The following is an 18,194-nucleotide window of genomic DNA, read 5'->3' as shown; positions in this document are numbered from 1 at the left end:
GAATTAATTTCTGTCTAATTCGTTCCTCAAATGAAAGAAATCATATAGTATGAGTATTGTTACATGTATATACGATTAACAATTAAGACGGTCTCTGGATAGGTTGTATTGAAAGAAAGATCTATATAAACTGTAAAATATTCAAAAACTATCATACTTCACATTGATAAATGTCTATTTCACATTCGCCTAATTATAATGATAAATGTCTATTTTTATTTCTGATTTTTAGCACTGCTGAGGCGGTGTCTTCCGCTCGGTTTGGAGAAAAAAGCGGACAGATATGGATGGATGATGTGGATTGTGGGGGTAGTGAATCATCTCTCGCTGAATGCTCCTTCCGTGGATTTGGAACAAATAACTGTCTGCATAACGAAGATGCTGGCGTAATATGTCACTGATATGGAATTTGCTTTACGTTTTTTTTATATGTTTTATAGGTTAAAGAGATTAATATGAATAGAAAATATAATTGAATTAATTGTAATCACGCGTGAACATTGATTTCTGCTTTGTTAGTATATATAAAAAAATGATTTGCTTCTGAAAATTGAAAAAAAAAAGTTTAATGCTAAGTAAATGCAGTAAGGAAGGGGAAAAACTGAACAAAAACATGGTGATAACAAAGCAAGAGGGAATCAAGACTTAAACAACAGTAGCATTAATACCCTGTATAAGTTTTTATATTTGCATGTATTTTTGCTCCGAAAAATTTCGATGATTTTCTGTAATAGCGATTGTTCAATTCAGAACAGAAATACAGGATAGACCTTTATGAAGGCCATCTCTCAGAATGTGTAGAATGCACTATTGTCACGTCAGCCGTCGTGATCTGTTTAATCAGCTGACACAATAAGATTTGTTTTATACATGTATTTACATTTCATCTATAAATAAAAAATAACATATTTAATATTTCCAACATATTTTTTAAAGCTATTATATACATTAATTAGAAGTTAATCAAAATCTCTATTGATAGTCCGTGTCAGTGTTCTGTACAACCACGTCCCGACACGCCCATTTAATGACAGACTCCCACGCCAACTTGATCCCACCGGGGCTCAAATTATCTACCATTATATAGTTCCCAGAATATCGCGGCCCTTCTGTAGTTGAAGGGCGGACATCCAAGTCGGACGAGACATTCTTCAGCACATTCTTGGGTTTTTAAAGTGGTCATGCAGTATCCTCCCCATGAGACGCTTATACCCAACTGTAAATTATCGTATACCTCCCTCAGAGATTGGGAGGCTAGTGCCAGACTACTAAATATAGCCATCAACAAATTGCCTCTGGTCTCTTATACGATTATAATTATTTAGCATGAAATTGTCAGTCAAAATACGACCCAATGATAGTTGTATTTGCTTATAAGGTCATTATAACTACGATAGAATATTTACAAAATGCTGACTTTAAACGAGGTTCTTGAAGTTGTCACATCAATTTATTTGACAATGGTCTGTCTTGGTTTAGAATGTTTATAGTATTCAGAGCATATGATAAATGGGTATAAGTTGAGAATAGGCTGGGAGATGTACACATCATATACAGGAGAATATTACCACCTAAATAAGGAAACCTGACGATGGAAAAGCTTATTCATCCCGTTTGTCAAACAGTTTAGTTGTTACTTAGACCTTTTCGTCTATGTGAGGGACTCTAGGAAGGAAGAAACACCTAGTAATACTTTTGTTGCTACTGAGTGTTTTGCAATAGCTATGTAGCACATGTCTATCTATACACAGATGACAGAGCAACTGGCAACAATGACTAAGTGTACGTCTTATACAGAGGCCATAACTTATTGCTTAAGAAATAAGAGATTTTATCACAATGTTTGAATAAAAAAGACAAATACAAGAAAAATAAAAGGTAAGAGAAGTTTGATCTCAGCAACCAAAGCCAATCAAAATATTGATACCTGTCCTTAAGTATAGTAAGTAAATCTTTTATTATAGTGACATGTGTTATACATTACAATAAGAAACATTTAATACAACAATTAATATCCAAACACCCGGCCCATCAGACCTATATGTCAGTACCAAGTAAATGAAAAATATATACACAAATATTTACATTAGCTGTGTTTTTCTACTAAGCCAACTGTGAAATTTATTTGAAAACCATTTTCGTGTATACTCACGCGTAGAAATATACACGGAGAAACGTGTTAACTTGACGTCACAATGAGGCTGGGGCGACGTTAGTAAAAATGCAACGATATAGGGCAGCGAGAAAATTCAAATATTGAGGATATTTTAGTTGCTTCCAAACATGTAAAATGTAAATATAAGGAATGTTTTTAAGTTTGGTATGAGTTATTTGTGTGTGAACCACGCAGACTTGTCACGTAGGTATATTTCATGAAGCGCGCTAGGAAAATTCGTTAAAAGAAACATTACACTATTTTGATCTGACACAGAAAAAGTTGGGTTACATTTAATACTAGAAAATATTTACATCCACTGAATATTTTCTGCTTTATTTCTTAAGAAAACCCATTGCGTTGATCACTGCATGAACTACAGTAGGCATGTCGCCTGTACAGATTTCTTGATTAATGGCTGTTCCATCAATGAAACGTATAAAAACGTTCACATGATTAATACATGTACAATAATTAATCTTTTTAATCGATCCTACTTTAAATGGCTATTTAAACAGATATAAATATAAACAATAAAATGTCTTTGTTTGTTATTTGAAATTTTGGAATATTCATTTCTACATGTAAGTAGTTTTCAATATTAAAATGTGTTTTGAAATCTTTATACATACGTACGTAATTTAGGTAGTTGTTTTATTTTTACTAACCATTCACTTTCATAATTTAAAAGTAATTTTCGTTCAAATTCAACTATATCAAACAGTAGTAACCTAAGTTAAACATGTTCAGAATTTACCGATTCAAATAGGAATTTAATTTAATTAAAATTTACTACATTGATTTAATTCCCACAAGAAAACATGTTTTTTTCGATTGTCCTAAATGTCAGTATACGGTTCCAGTATCGTACAGTATTTCATGCAGTGTCTATGGAAAGGCATCTTCCAACCGAAATCTCCATGTAATGCTGGTATAGGCGTAAGCTTGTGTACCCCCAAGTAGTAACGAAGTGCGCGGTTCTGTACCATCTCAATGTAGTGAGAATTTCGAAGACCCCATATTTCACTACAATAGTCCAAAACTGGTGCTACAGAATTAAAAAAAAAGTTTTTCGAAAATTGAGATCCCAATATCTTTATATGAGTATATTTTATATAATTTCAATGTGAAGAAAATTTAATATTTAAAAAAAAAAAACAAGATTGAAAATCTGGACAGGATACTAGTATCAGTCAAAAAGGCAATGATTTTATACATGCACATAAGTCTATGGAACGATTTGAAAATGCATTTTCTTTCAATACAAAAATGAGCACAGTAAACATATAAATATATACATGTACCTTATAGTGATTAAAAAATCGTCACAAGTCTTTTACTAATCAGATTTAATGATTTATTCATATATACGAGTACAATACTTGTTTATTTTTTTTTTTTTTTGTAGGGAAGCAAAATTTTGTTGATTCTTAGGGACGTATTTTTGGTAGCCTTTTTATACAAAAGATTTAGAGCCAAAATAACAATTTTTGGTAAAAAGTGGCTCACAAAATTTACGAACACTGGCCCCCAAGGAGCTGATTCCACAATTATACATGCTTACATATTTACATGTAGCTACAGAAGTATTAATTTTCATTAATATTGCCCATAATTGAATAAACATTGCTGTAAAATACGTATAATTATATTAGTAGCTCATTATTTGTCAAAAATCTTTGTTCTAAAGGCACTTTCACAATTGGCGCACGAGCAGAAGCGACAAAATATTCGTGCGACCGAATAATTTTGTCTAGGATCGTAAACTGTTGCAAAAATAATCGCATATGAAAAAAGTGTTCGTACGAAATGCGCACGATTTAAAGCGACTGTTGTGCATTAAATCTTGCGATATATCTTGCGTCTATATGCGACTGTTGTATAATGAAAGCGAGAGTTGTAAGATAATGCGATAAGATTGCACGACTGATCAGGTAATCGGACGATTGAACGTGCGACAATAAGATTAGACGAGCGGTGCTCGTGCGCTCAGGCATTCCATAGTACGAATGTTCGTGCGAGTCAGAGGGCCGGGTATATATACCACCCGTTTCCGACGCTCTTCAGTTGACATAGTTAAGATGCTTATAATTATACATGGTATAAATACATGTTGCAAAGAATGGCAATTGAAGGTGATAAATCAAGCAATGATAGTAAAACGTTGCAAGATTACATGAGACATGTTGAGCAACAGTCTCATGCATGGTCGCAAAACACACGCAAAGACAGCTGCGTTTCATCTTACGATTTTTAAGAATCGTACATCAATCTTACGAGTACATAAAACGTTGTAAGACATTCTTGCTAACTTTCGTGCGTTGAATTGCGATAATTTGGATCGCATTTGGTCGCGCCTGAATAGTGTGCATGTTGACTATTTTGAAGAGACTTGATGCGACCACTAAAACACATGCAATGAATGCGAGACATCGTGCAACGTATGCGAGAGCTCGTGCGAAGCTAAAATTTTCCGATCGCAAAGTGTTGTAAAGTGCTCGTGCGCCAATTGTGAAAGGGCCTTAACGTGTCGTTTCTATCTAGGGGCTTTCTTCGTTACATCGGTAAAAAGCGAGTAACCGTTGTTGTAAATTTCTTACATGTCAATTCTTTAAGGTTCATTTTTATAATACAGTGAAACCTGTCTAATCCGACATGCATTAGTAGATGAATTCTATATCGGAATGCACAGGGCAGCCACATAGCATCGTTTTTGAAAGTGGGATGGGGAAGGAGCCGAGGAATTTTTTCTTTACTTACCTGAAGAAGTTGACAAGCAAAAAAAAAAAAAAAGAGGAAAAAAGGCGCCCAAAGTCGAAAATCCTATTTCGTAGTGGTGGTGGTGCGTGGGTGGTAGTGATGGGGAATCGGAAAAAAATCAGAATCGATTATCGGTAATAATCGGCTGGGCATAATCGATTAATAATCGATTACAATCGAAACTTTGAACTTTAATGAAATTTATATAAAAAAAGTTAAAACTTATTCAGATTTCTGTCAGACTTTTACAAAAAAAAAAAAAAAAAAAAAAACAATTACTTACATAAAATATTCAAAAATGTTAATTGAATTTTTTTTTTAAGTGGAAAAAATATTTTGTTTACTTTAAACAATATAGGACTATTTAAACAGAATGGAAATTAATTTTTTTAGAAAGTCCATGCTTTCAGTTTCTTTATTTGTTTAAGCCAACTGGCCCATCAGAGTTATACAACAAACATGATAATAACAAAAAGAAAAAAAACATACAGAGAGAGTGAACGTAAAGAACACATACATGGGAATAATTCTATACATCAATTTAATTTTTCTTAACATTGTTGCTGCGTTCAAAAATTTGCCTAAATTTACGAGATCTTTAATATTATGAGAACTTAACAGCTGAATTAATTTAAAGACACTAGGCCTAGTATAATAATACTTTTTCAAAAATTTCTTTCTTATATCAATATACAATGGACATTTCAAAATAAAATGAAATTCATCTTCTATATCATAGAGATTACAACATGTACATAATCTATTATTTTTAGGTACAGTACAGGCAACGCGGATCCCGTATTTCCCGCGTCCCCGCCGCGGTATTTTGGCCAGGTAGACAGGTAAACCGCGTTCCCTCCGCGGGAAATTCATCACTTACCTGTACCCGCCGCGGTTAAATCATCGATCAATTACTGACAATTAGTATCGTAAACAAACGGGAATTATCTCCCCGAATTTTAAGGTCTTCAATCCCTAATAGGAAAAAATTCAATGAAATTGAAAACATAACAGATATGTAGGCATTGAATTAAATCAGTTTATTTAGACATACTTCCAAATTATTACTATAAGTATGTTTAGTGGGACGTGTCCTAATTCATGACCTTGAATTTTGGTAAGAGTTATCTCCCCTTTTTTAATTAATAAAAAAAATCAATTAAAAAAAATTTAGCTGGTAAAAAAATTGTTTTCAATTATCATTCTATTTTAAATATATCAATGCATCTTTCCACCGCAGGATTTATTGATATTCAAATTATTTGAATTTTTATTTTGAAAAAACGCTTTTTCCCATAGACTTCAATGCAATCTTTGTTAATTAACTACTGCTTAATTAATGAACTTTTTGAAAATTTCTCCTGGGCAATCCTTTTCCACTATAAAATGCTTTAATATGATATCAGAGTATTGTGTACTTGACAAACATTTAAGGGTAGAGAATTTGGTCCCATTACGGATTGAAATCCTTAATTTGCGAATTTTCCCTGTAACAAAAAAAAAAAAAAAAAACCGTGTGTTTATTAATTAATTTTGCTATGAATAGAATTTAATCTAAGAAAAAATAAGTTTATTTTTGTTTCTAAAATTACATATCAATATTTGAAATTGAATAGAAAATTTTATAAATTGTTACGTCTTTGCAATGGTTAATTATTGTGTGTTATTAAGAATCTATCAAGAAACAAAATTAAATACTAAAAATTTTAATTAGTTTTTTTTAAATATTCATATTATATGCAAACTTTAATAAATGTTGAACTCAGACTGTTTAAGTTTCGATAAACGATTTTCAGCATTCATTTGAAAAAAGAAAAAGATGTACATCTTTTAAAAAAAGGTACATCTTCATATTGTTTATTAATTAATTTCGATTTATTGTATATAAAATGTACAGGCTTTTTCTTTAAGTGTCAAATTACCGGAAAACTTCCGATGACGAGCATTTGCTTGGCAAAATTTCTTTATCAAAGATATCAAGAAAAAGTTCTTTTCTTCTTTGTTTCTCATCGTTCATGTTCTGTTCCCAAATTAAGATAACTTTTCTTTAATTTATTTCCCTTTTTTATATAAATGTGCAGGCATTTTTCTCAAATTGTCAAATGACCGAAAAGCATTCGATGGCGAGAGTTAACTTTGAGCACGTGAACTTTATACAAGAGATCAAGAAAAAATATCGTTTTTCACCTTCATATTAACATGTATTACTTTTTAAAACAATGTCTTTCTTTTTAATTTTAATATTTCTCGATTTTTGTGTTCAATAGATAAGATAGGATGTGCAGGTGTAATGATAAACTTCACAAACGAAATTATAGTTTATATTAATAAATATTCAATGCAAAAATTCATATATTTTTGTTTTCTTTGACAAATTCTGTTTCTTTGTGTAATAAGTATTAGCCGCGATCATTTCCTGTGTATAGGGATTAGAAGTGCCTGAGCAGGAAACGACATGCCCTGGGGGTTTCTCACCTGTCTTGGCGTATACCTTGGGTAACGCTCGCTGGATGTGCACATCGTTGTCTAGCCATTCAACAACACATTTGATTCATTGTTTCATTATTATTTCATCGATATCATTTTCAGATGCGTTATTAGCCTTGGAATTTGTGTCAAATTATTGTTGCTTTTTTTAAACGGAGTGTATAAAAAGAATAAAAGTAAAAAAAAAAAAACTTTTAAAACAAAGAAGAAGGTATGGTTTCAATACAAATTTTGCCCTGTGATTCTCTAAAAAATGAAACTGGTGTAAAAGTTGAAAACTCATGCTTTTCAAATAATTGAAATTCAATGCAAAAAAATCATACAAGTCATTTTTCTGACATGTGTTTTTAAATGCTAAGTATGACGTCATAAACATGTGCATTTTCCCGTATTTCCTTAAAAAGTTGCAGAAGACACCATTTTTCAATGAAATTTTCTTTCAGATAACATTGTCCACAGGCATCGCCCACAAAGATCTTGAGATATGTGATTTGTTATTGAATTTTGCACAAAATATCAAAAAATTAACGTGGGCGATGGCTGTGGACACTGTTTTCTAAAGGAAAATCACCATTGAAATGTGCCATTTTGAGGCTTTTTCTGTTGAAAATAGAGAAATGCTTCCCATTAATGACGTCATATTTGCAGAATGGTAAACCTTCATGCCATATTCTTTCCTGATTTATCAGAGTCATTTATTTAACTAATATCTAAGCCAGTTTCAAAACTTTTTGATGTCATTACATTTTTAGGGTGCAATAAAGCTAAAATCATACCTTCTTCTTAATGAAGTATTTGATATTAATTAAATCAAATAATGATCCATTGCTATGTTATTTCGTGTCTGTTTATATCTGTACCAGTTAGTAGAGAGAGAGAAAGAGAGAGAGAGAGAGAAGAAAAATATCACAATATCAAGTCACGTGCATGATCGTTTTTCCTCCTTTTTGATGAGTATATCAATTTCTTAAGTCTAGCAAATAAAACTATCGCTGATTTATCAGTTAATTGACCATTTGTGGATTTTGTCTAAGTTTTATTGTTATTTATCGAGAGACTTGATTATGATCCACTTTCTTCTTTCGTATAGCATATGTACATGACATGTCATTTGAATTACTTCCTTTTTTGTCGCCAGATTACAACGACAGATTTTGGTGGTAAAAAATGTATTTTTGTTATAAAATTTGATTACGAAAAACACAGTATATTAAAATTGTCGAATTATTAAAAATATTTATTTGAAACAAAAAATTTAAAAAGTATTCTGTCTGCAACAAAAACATTGAATTCTTCATTTCATGCATTTCAATCCATGAGCTACACATGAAAAAAAAACGGCTTCGTTTTACAATGTCATAGGAAAACGCATACAGGTAATACACTCAGGTAACATCCTGTGTATATAGGTAGTATGTACACTAGACAGCGTCGTTCCCTCGGGGCTTCTCATCCGCTTCGAGTAAGCTCCACTCCACACCAAACTTACCTGAGGAAAACCGAACGGTAACACAGACATCTGAAAACTTGAAGCTTGGCAACTTGCTGATTAAAATAAGTTAATTTCTGTGTTGTGTGTTCAAATATTTTAAGTTTTTGTGTTTTATTTGAACCGGAGAAATCTGAAATTTGTTTATGTTCATTGACATGATTTTAGTAATTTTCGAAAAGAGCAGAAAATAGAAATACATTCAAATACTAGCTATGATAATCGTAATCCCCCCCCCCCTCATTTCGACACGATTAAAAATCGACAATACCTTACAGGTAAGAACATCTTAGCTGAAGAATAACGGTAGCTGGCCCCGCCGCGGTGTAAACACGTAAAATCGTTCCATCACTAGTGGGTGGGTGGGTAAAAGGCTTAAACTACAATTTCCTTATATCACTAACAGTTGGGGGGTCAACCAACCTTTCAATGAACAATTCCTTTATTATAACTAGTATAACTAATGTTGGGAAAAAAGTGGGGGGGGGGGCAGCACCCCCCCCCCTGTTGCTACGTGATTGCAAGGTGTCGGACATTGCACTGTGGAAAGAAAAAATGAAAATAGTAAAATACGAATGACATTTATTGTCAGAATTCACAGGTGTCGGATTAGACAGGTTTCAAAATATATCGTTTTTCTAATTTATGAATGTATTCAACTTTTATGCATTATAAATACATTATCAATTTAGACGTTCAATCAACAATCATTTGAGCAATTTCAAAATTTCCTTTATAAAGTGTTTGATTTGAATTTGAGAAAGCTTAACCTTCGCTATATTGCCATCTGTGTTTCACAAACACATCTTGGTTTTTGTTTGTTTGTTTTATTTTTGCTTTCCTAATTCTTTAAATTCTTTTCACTTACCCATCGTACGGACATCATGAGAAAAGCAATTCAAATTCGAAAAACAAGATAAAAATAAAACGAAATCTCATAATTTTTATTAAAACATTACTTATAGCAGTTCGACTTTGAATAAAAACAGATTTTCAAAGTAAATGAGCTGTGCATGAGAACTTGACTCCTGCAATCAACCACATTTTCCCGCTTCTTTGAAAAATGCACTCGACAAAATTTATCAGCATTGCTTAGCAAATTGTGTCGAAGGTTACTTATTTAATGATAGATAGTAAAGCGTGGAAAACAAAATACATGCATCTTCAAATATACCTGCAGTCATAGATGATAAGAATTAATTCAATGTATTGGCCCGTTCATTAAAAATTAGATATAAGATTCCCTTTATGTTATATACGCAAAAAATTGAAAAAAAGTAAAAATTAGTTAAATGATTCATCAGCTCCTAGGATTGTAAGAAACAAAACATGTCTGAAAGGACAAGCCACTCTGTTTCCATATCAAGCAAACTATATGTGAATGTGTATGTCATTGTTAGCTTATTCTTTGGATGATCTGAAGACGGTTTTGCTTTTTTCTTCATCCGTCGATGTTCTGTGTCTCTTGGAGAATCAGTTGAATATTTTTTATTGCTGAACTCGGTGAGCTTAAGTTTATAATGATTAAGCTAACATCTTTTTCTCAAAATTTAACTTTTTAAAAACAGATTTATTGCTTTAATACTTTAATTATTCATTGTTTGCCAATCTTGTAATATCTATTTTCTTCCGTAAAAACAATTTAAATACTCCATGCTTAACATGCTCTTGTCATTACTACAGCATGATGAGAGTTTCATGTATATATATACCATTCCTATCTCATATTCTCTGTATATCGTGTTGACAGTGATGATTTCAATTTATTATCAAAAGCTTTATTTTACAAAAAAAAAAAAAAAAAGAGAATAAAATGGTATCTTTCTTAATATACGAGGGTTGTTCGAAAAGTTCGTGGACGTTGTCAATCTTCATTACATTACTCACCAGAAATTTAAACTAAGCACAATATTATATGTAAAAATATTTGTTTTGTTGATGTGTGAAGTTTCATGCCATTCGATTTAACAGAAATCAATTTACTTCATATCAAAACCAACTAAAAAAACTATCCCTTTAAATCTCACACAATATAATCCAATGCCCAATTTTTTTTTATACTTGACATTTATTTTTTAAGAATTGTTCTCGTTGTATAATTTCCTTTGTTAGAATTTCATTGTTTTTTTTTACTAAAATCTGCATACGCAATTCTGAAGCGCCTATGTCTTTCCTTGACGTTCCAACTTTTTAAAGTTTTTATTCAGATTTTAACAGTTAGACCTAAGCTTCACAGGTTCTCATCCAATACAGAGTGTCTGTCACTCAGATACTACCTGTACTACTAGTATTTGTACACACATGCATAACTCGCTTGTCACATATTTTCTCGATTCTTCTAACATTTTTAGAGTTTATTGTAGGTTTTTCTTGAGTAAAACTCAAAGTGCATCGTTATCTGCTGCTCCGTGACGTTCTAAAACGTCATCATTTTTGTCGTTTTTAATGAAGACTACCGATCTTCTCAATTTGATTTCATGGTAACAATTTGATTTCATGGTAACAATTCTTTCTTTGAATTTCTAGTTTGTTTTTCGTTTTTACGCCACTTTACAAAGAATATGACTACAGACATTATATTGGGTATTGTCTGTAACTTAACTAAATTTTGACCTACTCCGCGGTCCAATTATTGCATTTTTAAAATCTTGATAAGTTTTGAATAAATATTAATATCATATATACAAATTATTTGGATTTATTTTAGAAATACTTTTACCAAATTTGGATAACATATGACGTCAAATAAAAAAGATATGGCCGTTGTCCACGAACTTTTCGAAGAACGCTCGTATGTTATCTTGAATTAAATGATTTGTTTAGAATGGTTGAAAGGAAAACAAAGCACTTGCGTTTTGCATATCACTAAATGCCAAACGCACAAGAAAACCCTCACTCACCCAAGCGCGTCCCAACTCCGTTACGAGGGGATAAAAAGGCAACTAAATAACGAGTAGAATACATGGTTTATTTAATGATGCCATGTTTTTGGAGGGTGAATGCGTACAATACAAGAAAAAAGAAAACCATATTCGATGGTAAATCGAAGGTCTTTACAATGTTGAATCTCTCTCTGTCTCTCTGTTTTCTATCCGAATATAGAGAACCACAGTTCAACTGTTAAAATCAAATAAATATAATTGAATTTCATGACTTATCATTTTAAATGTGCAATAAAATAATACCAAAAACTAGTTCATCAATATAAAGTTATATGAAATAAAGAATTCAGTTTAATTTGTATTTTCTAATATTGATTAACATTTATTCTTTTTTTTCAGGGAGAACATAATCACAAAATGTTCCTTTTCTCGTGGGCGTTTGTATTTGTCGTTTTTATCGAAAACACCCCTATTTATTGTTCTCTTACTAACACAAAGCAATCACCTACGTTGTACTCGTCTAATAAGGAGGCAAATGCTGTTACCGACATGCTTCAAATTATGGACCTTTTGCAGAACCAAATGGAAAATGAAACGTTTGAAAATCAAGCTAATTTGATTCAACATCTAATAAAAATCACGCAGCAGTCCCCTTTGTTAAATAGTCTAAGAAAGGAAATTCCACTTATCGTTGCTCTTACAATCCAGCTCAGTAACAAGTTCGGCGCTGTTCAAGCACTTTCATCGTCAATGACCAAACAGGAAGATAAGATAAATTATCTGGATACAAAATTCAATAAAAAAATTGAAACAATAGATCAGAATTTCTCCAATTCTCTTCAGAAAACAGCCGATCAGGTAGCATCCAATATCAAATCTATTTCTGCAATTGAGAAATCTTTTAGAACTCTCTCTGCGCAAGAACGGGACAATGAGAAACATATTGACTTTGTGTCAAGCGACTTACACATGACAAAAAGTGAACTAACATCTCTACAAATCGTCTTACACATGACAAAAAGTGAACTAACATCTCTACAAAGTGACTTGAACACAACAAAGAGCGATGTAATATCTCTTCAAAGTGACGTTAACATGACAAAGAGCAAACTCGCTTCTCTACAAAGCGACTCATGCATGATAAAGAGCGAAATTATATCAATTCAAAGTAACTTAAACCTGACGGAGAGTAAAGTTACATCTTTACAAAGTGACTCTCACACAACAAAGAGCGATGTAACATCTCTACAAAGTGACTTAAATATGACTAAGAGCGAAGTCACCTCTCTTCAAAGCGACTCATACATGACAAAGAGCGAAGTATCATCTTTAAAACGTGACTTTAACACAACAAAGAGCGAAATAACGTCTCTACAACGTGACTTAAATATGGCAAAGAGTGAAGTCACTTCTCTACAAAATGACTCATACATGACAAAGAGCGAAATAATATCTATACAAAGTGATATAAACATGACAAAGAGCAAAGTATTATTTTTAGAAAGAGACTTAAACACAACAAAGAGCAAAATCACTTCTCTACAAAGCAACTTAAATATGACAAAGGGCGAAGTCACCTCTCTACAAAGTAACTCATACATGACAAAGAGCGAAATAATATATATACAAAGTGACGTTAACATGACAAAGAGCCAACTCACTTCTCTACAAAGCGACTCATACATGACAAAGAAAGAAGTCACCTCTCTACAAAATGACGTAAATATGACAAAGAACGAAATTTCATCTCTACAAAATGACTTCCATGTGACAAAGAGCGAAGTTACAACTTTAAAAAGTGACTTAAACATGACGAAGAGCGAAGTCACTTCTCTACAAAATGACTCATACGTGACAAAGAGCGAAATAACATCACTTCAAAGTGATTTAAACATCACAGAGAGTAAAGTAACATCTTTACAAAATGACTGGAACACAACAAAGAGCGATGTAACATCTCTACAAAGTGACTTGGATATAACAAAGAGCGAAATAACATCTTTACAAAGTGACGTTAACATGACAAAGAGCAAACTCGCATCTCTACAAAGCGACTCATGCATGATAAAGAGCGAAATTATATCAATTCAAAGTAACTTAAACCTGACGGAGATTAAAGTTACATCTTTACAAAGTGACTCTCACACAACAAAGAGCGATGTAACATCTCTACAAAATGACTTAAAGATGACTAAGAGCGAAGTCACCTCTCTTCAAAGCGACTCATACATGACAAAGAGCGAAGTATCATCTTTAAAACGTGACTTTAACACAACAAAGAGCGAAATAACGTCTCTACAAAGTGACTTAAATATGACAAAGAGCGAAGTAGCTTCTCTACAAAATGACTCATACATGACAAAGAGCGAAATAATATCTATACAAAGTGATATAAACATGACAAAGAGCAAAGTATTATTTTTAGAAAGAGACTTAAACACAACAAAGAGCAAAATCACTTCTCTACAAAGCAACTTAAATATGACAAAGGGCGAAGTCACCTCTCTACAACGTGACTCATACATGGCAAAGAGCGAAATTATAGCTATACAAAGTGACGTTAACATGACAAAGAGCCAACTCACTTCTCTACAAAGCGACTCATACATGACAAAGAAAGAAGTCACCTCTCTACAAAATGACGTAAATATGACAAAGAACGAAATTTCATCTCTACAAAATGACTTCAATATGACAAAGAGCGAAGTTACAACTTTAAAAAGTGACTTAAACATGACGAAGAGCGAAGTCACTTCTCTACAAAATGACTCATACGTGACAAAGAGCGAAATAACATCACTTCAAAGTGATTTAAACATCACAGAGAGTAAAGTAACATCTTTACAAAATGACTTGAACACAACAAAGAGCGATGTAACATCTCTAGAAAGTGACTTGGATATAACAAAGAGCGAAGTAACATCTCTACAAAGTGACGTTAACATGACAAAGAGCAAACTCGCTTCTCTACAAAGCGACTCATACATGATAAAGAGCGAAATTATATCAATTCAAAGTAACTTAAACCTGACGGAGAGTAAAGTTACATCTTTACAAAGTGACTCTCACACAACAAAGAGCGATGTAACATCTCTACAAAGTGACTTAAAGATGACTAAGAGCGAAGTCACCTCTCTTCAAAGCGAATCATACATGACAAAGAGCGAAGTATCATCTTTAAAACGTGACTTTAACACAACAAAGAGCGAAATAACGTCTCTACAAAGTGACTTAAATATGACAAAGAGCGAAGTAACTTCTCTACAAAATGACTCATACATGACAAAGAGCGAAATAATATCTATACAAAGTGATATAAACATGACAAAGAGCAAAGTATTATTCTTAGAAAGAGACTTAAACACAACAAAGAGCAAAATCACTTCTCTACAAAGCAACTTAAATATGACAAAGGGCGAAGTCACCTCTCTACAACGTGACTCATACATGGCAAAGAGCGAAATTATAGCTATACAAAGTGACGTTAACATGACAAAGAGCCAACTCACTTCTCTACAAGGCGACTCATACATGACAAAGAAAGAAGTCACCTCTCTACAAAATGACGTAAATATGACAAAGAACGAAATTTCATCTCTACAAAATGACTTCAATATGACAAAGAGCGAAGTTACAACTTTAAAAAGTGACTTAAACATGACGAAGAGCGAAGTCACTTCTCTACAAAATGACTCATACGTGACAAAGAGCGAAATAACATCACTTCAAAGTGATTTAAACATCACAGAGAGTAAAGTAACATCTTTACAAAATGACTTGAACACAACAAAGAGCGATGTAACATCTCTAGAAAGTGACTTGGATATAACAAAGAGCGAAGTAACATCTCTACAAAGTGACGTTAACATGACAAAGAGCAAACTCGCTTCTCTACAAAGCGACTCATACATGATAAAGAGCGAAATTATATCAATTCAAAGTAACTTAAACCTGACGGAGAGTAAAGTTACATCTTTACAAAGTGACTCTCACACAACAAAGAGCGATGTAACATCTCTACAAAGTGACTTAAAGATGACTAAGAGCGAAGTCACCTCTCTTCAAAGCGAATCATACATGACAAAGAGCGAAGTATCATCTTTAAAACGTGACTTTAACACAACAAAGAGCGAAATAACGTCTCTACAAAGTGACTTAAATATGACAAAGAGCGAAGTAACTTCTCTACAAAATGACTCATACATGACAAAGAGCGAAATAATATCTATACAAAGTGATATAAACATGACAAAGAGCAAAGTATTATTCTTAGAAAGAGACTTAAACACAACAAAGAGCAAAATCACTTCTCTACAAAGCAACTTAAATATGACAAAGGGCGAAGTCAGCTCTCTACAACGTGACTCATACATGGCAAAGAGCGAAATTATAGCTATACAAAGTGACGTTAACATGACAAAGAGCCAACTCACTTCTCTACAAGGCGACTCATACATGACAAAGAAAGAAGTCACCTCTCTACAAAATGACGTAAATATGACAAAGAACGAAATTTCATCTCTACAAAATGACTTCAATATGACAAAGAGCGAAGTTACAACTTTAAAAAGTGACTTAAACATGACGAAGAGCGAAGTCACTTCTCTACAAAATGACTCATACGTGACAAAGAGCGAAATAACATCACTTCAAAGTGATTTAAACATCACAGAGAGTAAAGTAACATCTTTACAAAATGACTTGAACACAACAAAGAGCGATGTAACATCTCTAGAAAGTGACTTGGATATAACAAAGAGCGAAGTAACATCTCTACAAAGTGACGTTAACATGACAAAGAGCAAACTCGCTTCTCTACAAAGCGACTCATACATGATAAAGAGCGAAATTATATCAATTCAAAGTAACTTAAACCTGACGGAGAGTAAAGTTACATCTTTACAAAGTGACTCTCACACAACAAAGAGCGATGTAACATCTCTACAAAGTGACTTAAAGATGACTAAGAGCGAAGTCACCTCTCTTCAAAGCGAATCATACATGACAAAGAGCGAAGTATCATCTTTAAAACGTGACTTTAACACAACAAAGAGCGAAATAACGTCTCTACAAAGTGACTTAAATATGACAAAGAGCGAAGTAACTTCTCTACAAAATGACTCATACATGACAAAGAGCGAAATAATATCTATACAAAGTGATATAAACATGACAAAGAGCAAAGTATTATTCTTAGAAAGAGACTTAAACACAACAAAGAGCAAAATCACTTCTCTACAAAGCAACTTAAATATGACAAAGGGCGAAGTCAGCTCTCTACAACGTGACTCATACATGGCAAAGAGCGAAATTATAGCTATACAAAGTGACGTTAACATGACAAAGAGCCAACTCACTTCTCTACAAGGCGACTCATACATGACAAAGAAAGAAGTCACCTCTCTACAAAATGACGTAAATATGACAAAGAACGAAATTTCATCTCTACAAAATGACTTCAATATGACAAAGAGCGAAGTTACAACTTTAAAAAGTGACTTAAACATGACGAAGAGCGAAGTCACTTCTCTACAAAATGACTCATACGTGACAAAGAGCGAAATAACATCACTTCAAAGTGATTTAAACATCACAGAGAGTAAAGTAACATCTTTACAAAATGACTTGAACACAACAAAGAGCGATGTAACATCTCTAGAAAGTGACTTGGATATAACAAAGAGCGAAGTAACATCTCTACAAAGTGACGTTAACATGACAAAGAGCAAACTCGCTTCTCTACAAAGCGACTCATACATGATAAAGAGCGAAATTATATCAATTCAAAGTAACTTAAACCTGACGGAGAGTAAAGTTACATCTTTACAAAGTGACTCTCACACAACAAAGAGCGATGTAACATCTCTACAAAGTGACTTAAAGATGACTAAGAGCGAAGTCACCTCTCTTCAAAGCGAATCATACATGACAAAGAGCGAAGTATCATCTTTAAAACGTGACTTTAACACAACAAAGAGCGAAATAACGTCTCTACAAAGTGACTTAAATATGACAAAGAGCGAAGTAACTTCTCTACAAAATGACTCATACATGACAAAGAGCGAAATAATATCTATACAAAGTGATATAAACATGACAAAGAGCAAAGTATTATTCTTAGAAAGAGACTTAAACACAACAAAGAGCAAAATCACTTCTCTACAAAGCAACTTAAATATGACAAAGGGCGAAGTCAGCTCTCTACAACGTGACTCATACATGGCAAAGAGCGAAATTATAGCTATACAAAGTGACGTTAACATGACAAAGAGCCAACTCACTTCTCTACAAGGCGACTCATACATGACAAAGAAAGAATGACAAAGAAAGCGAGTCACCTCTCTACAAAATGACGTAAATATGACAAAGAACGAAATTTCATCTCTACAAAATGACTTCAATATGACAAAGAGCGAAGTTA

The 18,194-nt window shown here is 32.9% G+C and overlaps 1 protein-coding gene across 1 annotated transcript; it reads left to right on the top strand.

The window, feature by feature from the left end:
* The first annotated feature begins 11,760 nt into the window (after window positions 1-11,760).
* On the top strand, window positions 11,761-18,094 carry LOC134271709 (interaptin-like). The gene is made up of 2 exons (XM_062753918.1): window positions 11,761-11,829; window positions 12,173-18,094. The coding sequence occupies exons 1-2, from the start codon at window positions 11,761-11,763 to the stop codon at window positions 18,092-18,094; spliced, it is 5,991 nt and encodes a 1,996-aa protein (XP_062609902.1).
* The last annotated feature ends 100 nt before the right edge of the window (window positions 18,095-18,194 follow it).

Source organism: Saccostrea cucullata, unplaced genomic scaffold (assembly GCF_032062105.1).
Source record: "Saccostrea cucullata isolate Sc308-1 unplaced genomic scaffold, CSIRO_AGI_Scuc_v1 ctg1163, whole genome shotgun sequence".
In the NCBI taxonomy this organism is placed as follows: Eukaryota; Metazoa; Mollusca; class Bivalvia; order Ostreida; family Ostreidae; genus Saccostrea; species Saccostrea cuccullata.
The sequence above is the reverse complement of the archived record's forward strand: the minus strand, read 5'-3'. Positions and strand labels throughout refer to the sequence as shown.

Bases quoted from the DNA above. Each gene is read 5' to 3' on its own strand.
- LOC134271709 (XM_062753918.1), top strand. From the start codon at position 11,761: ATGCCAAACGCACAAGAAAACCCTCACTCACCCAAGCGCGTCCCAACT. The intron at 11,830-12,172 runs GCAACTAAATAA...CTTTTTTTTCAG, and splicing joins CGTTACGAGGGGATAAAAAG to GGAGAACATAATCACAAAAT.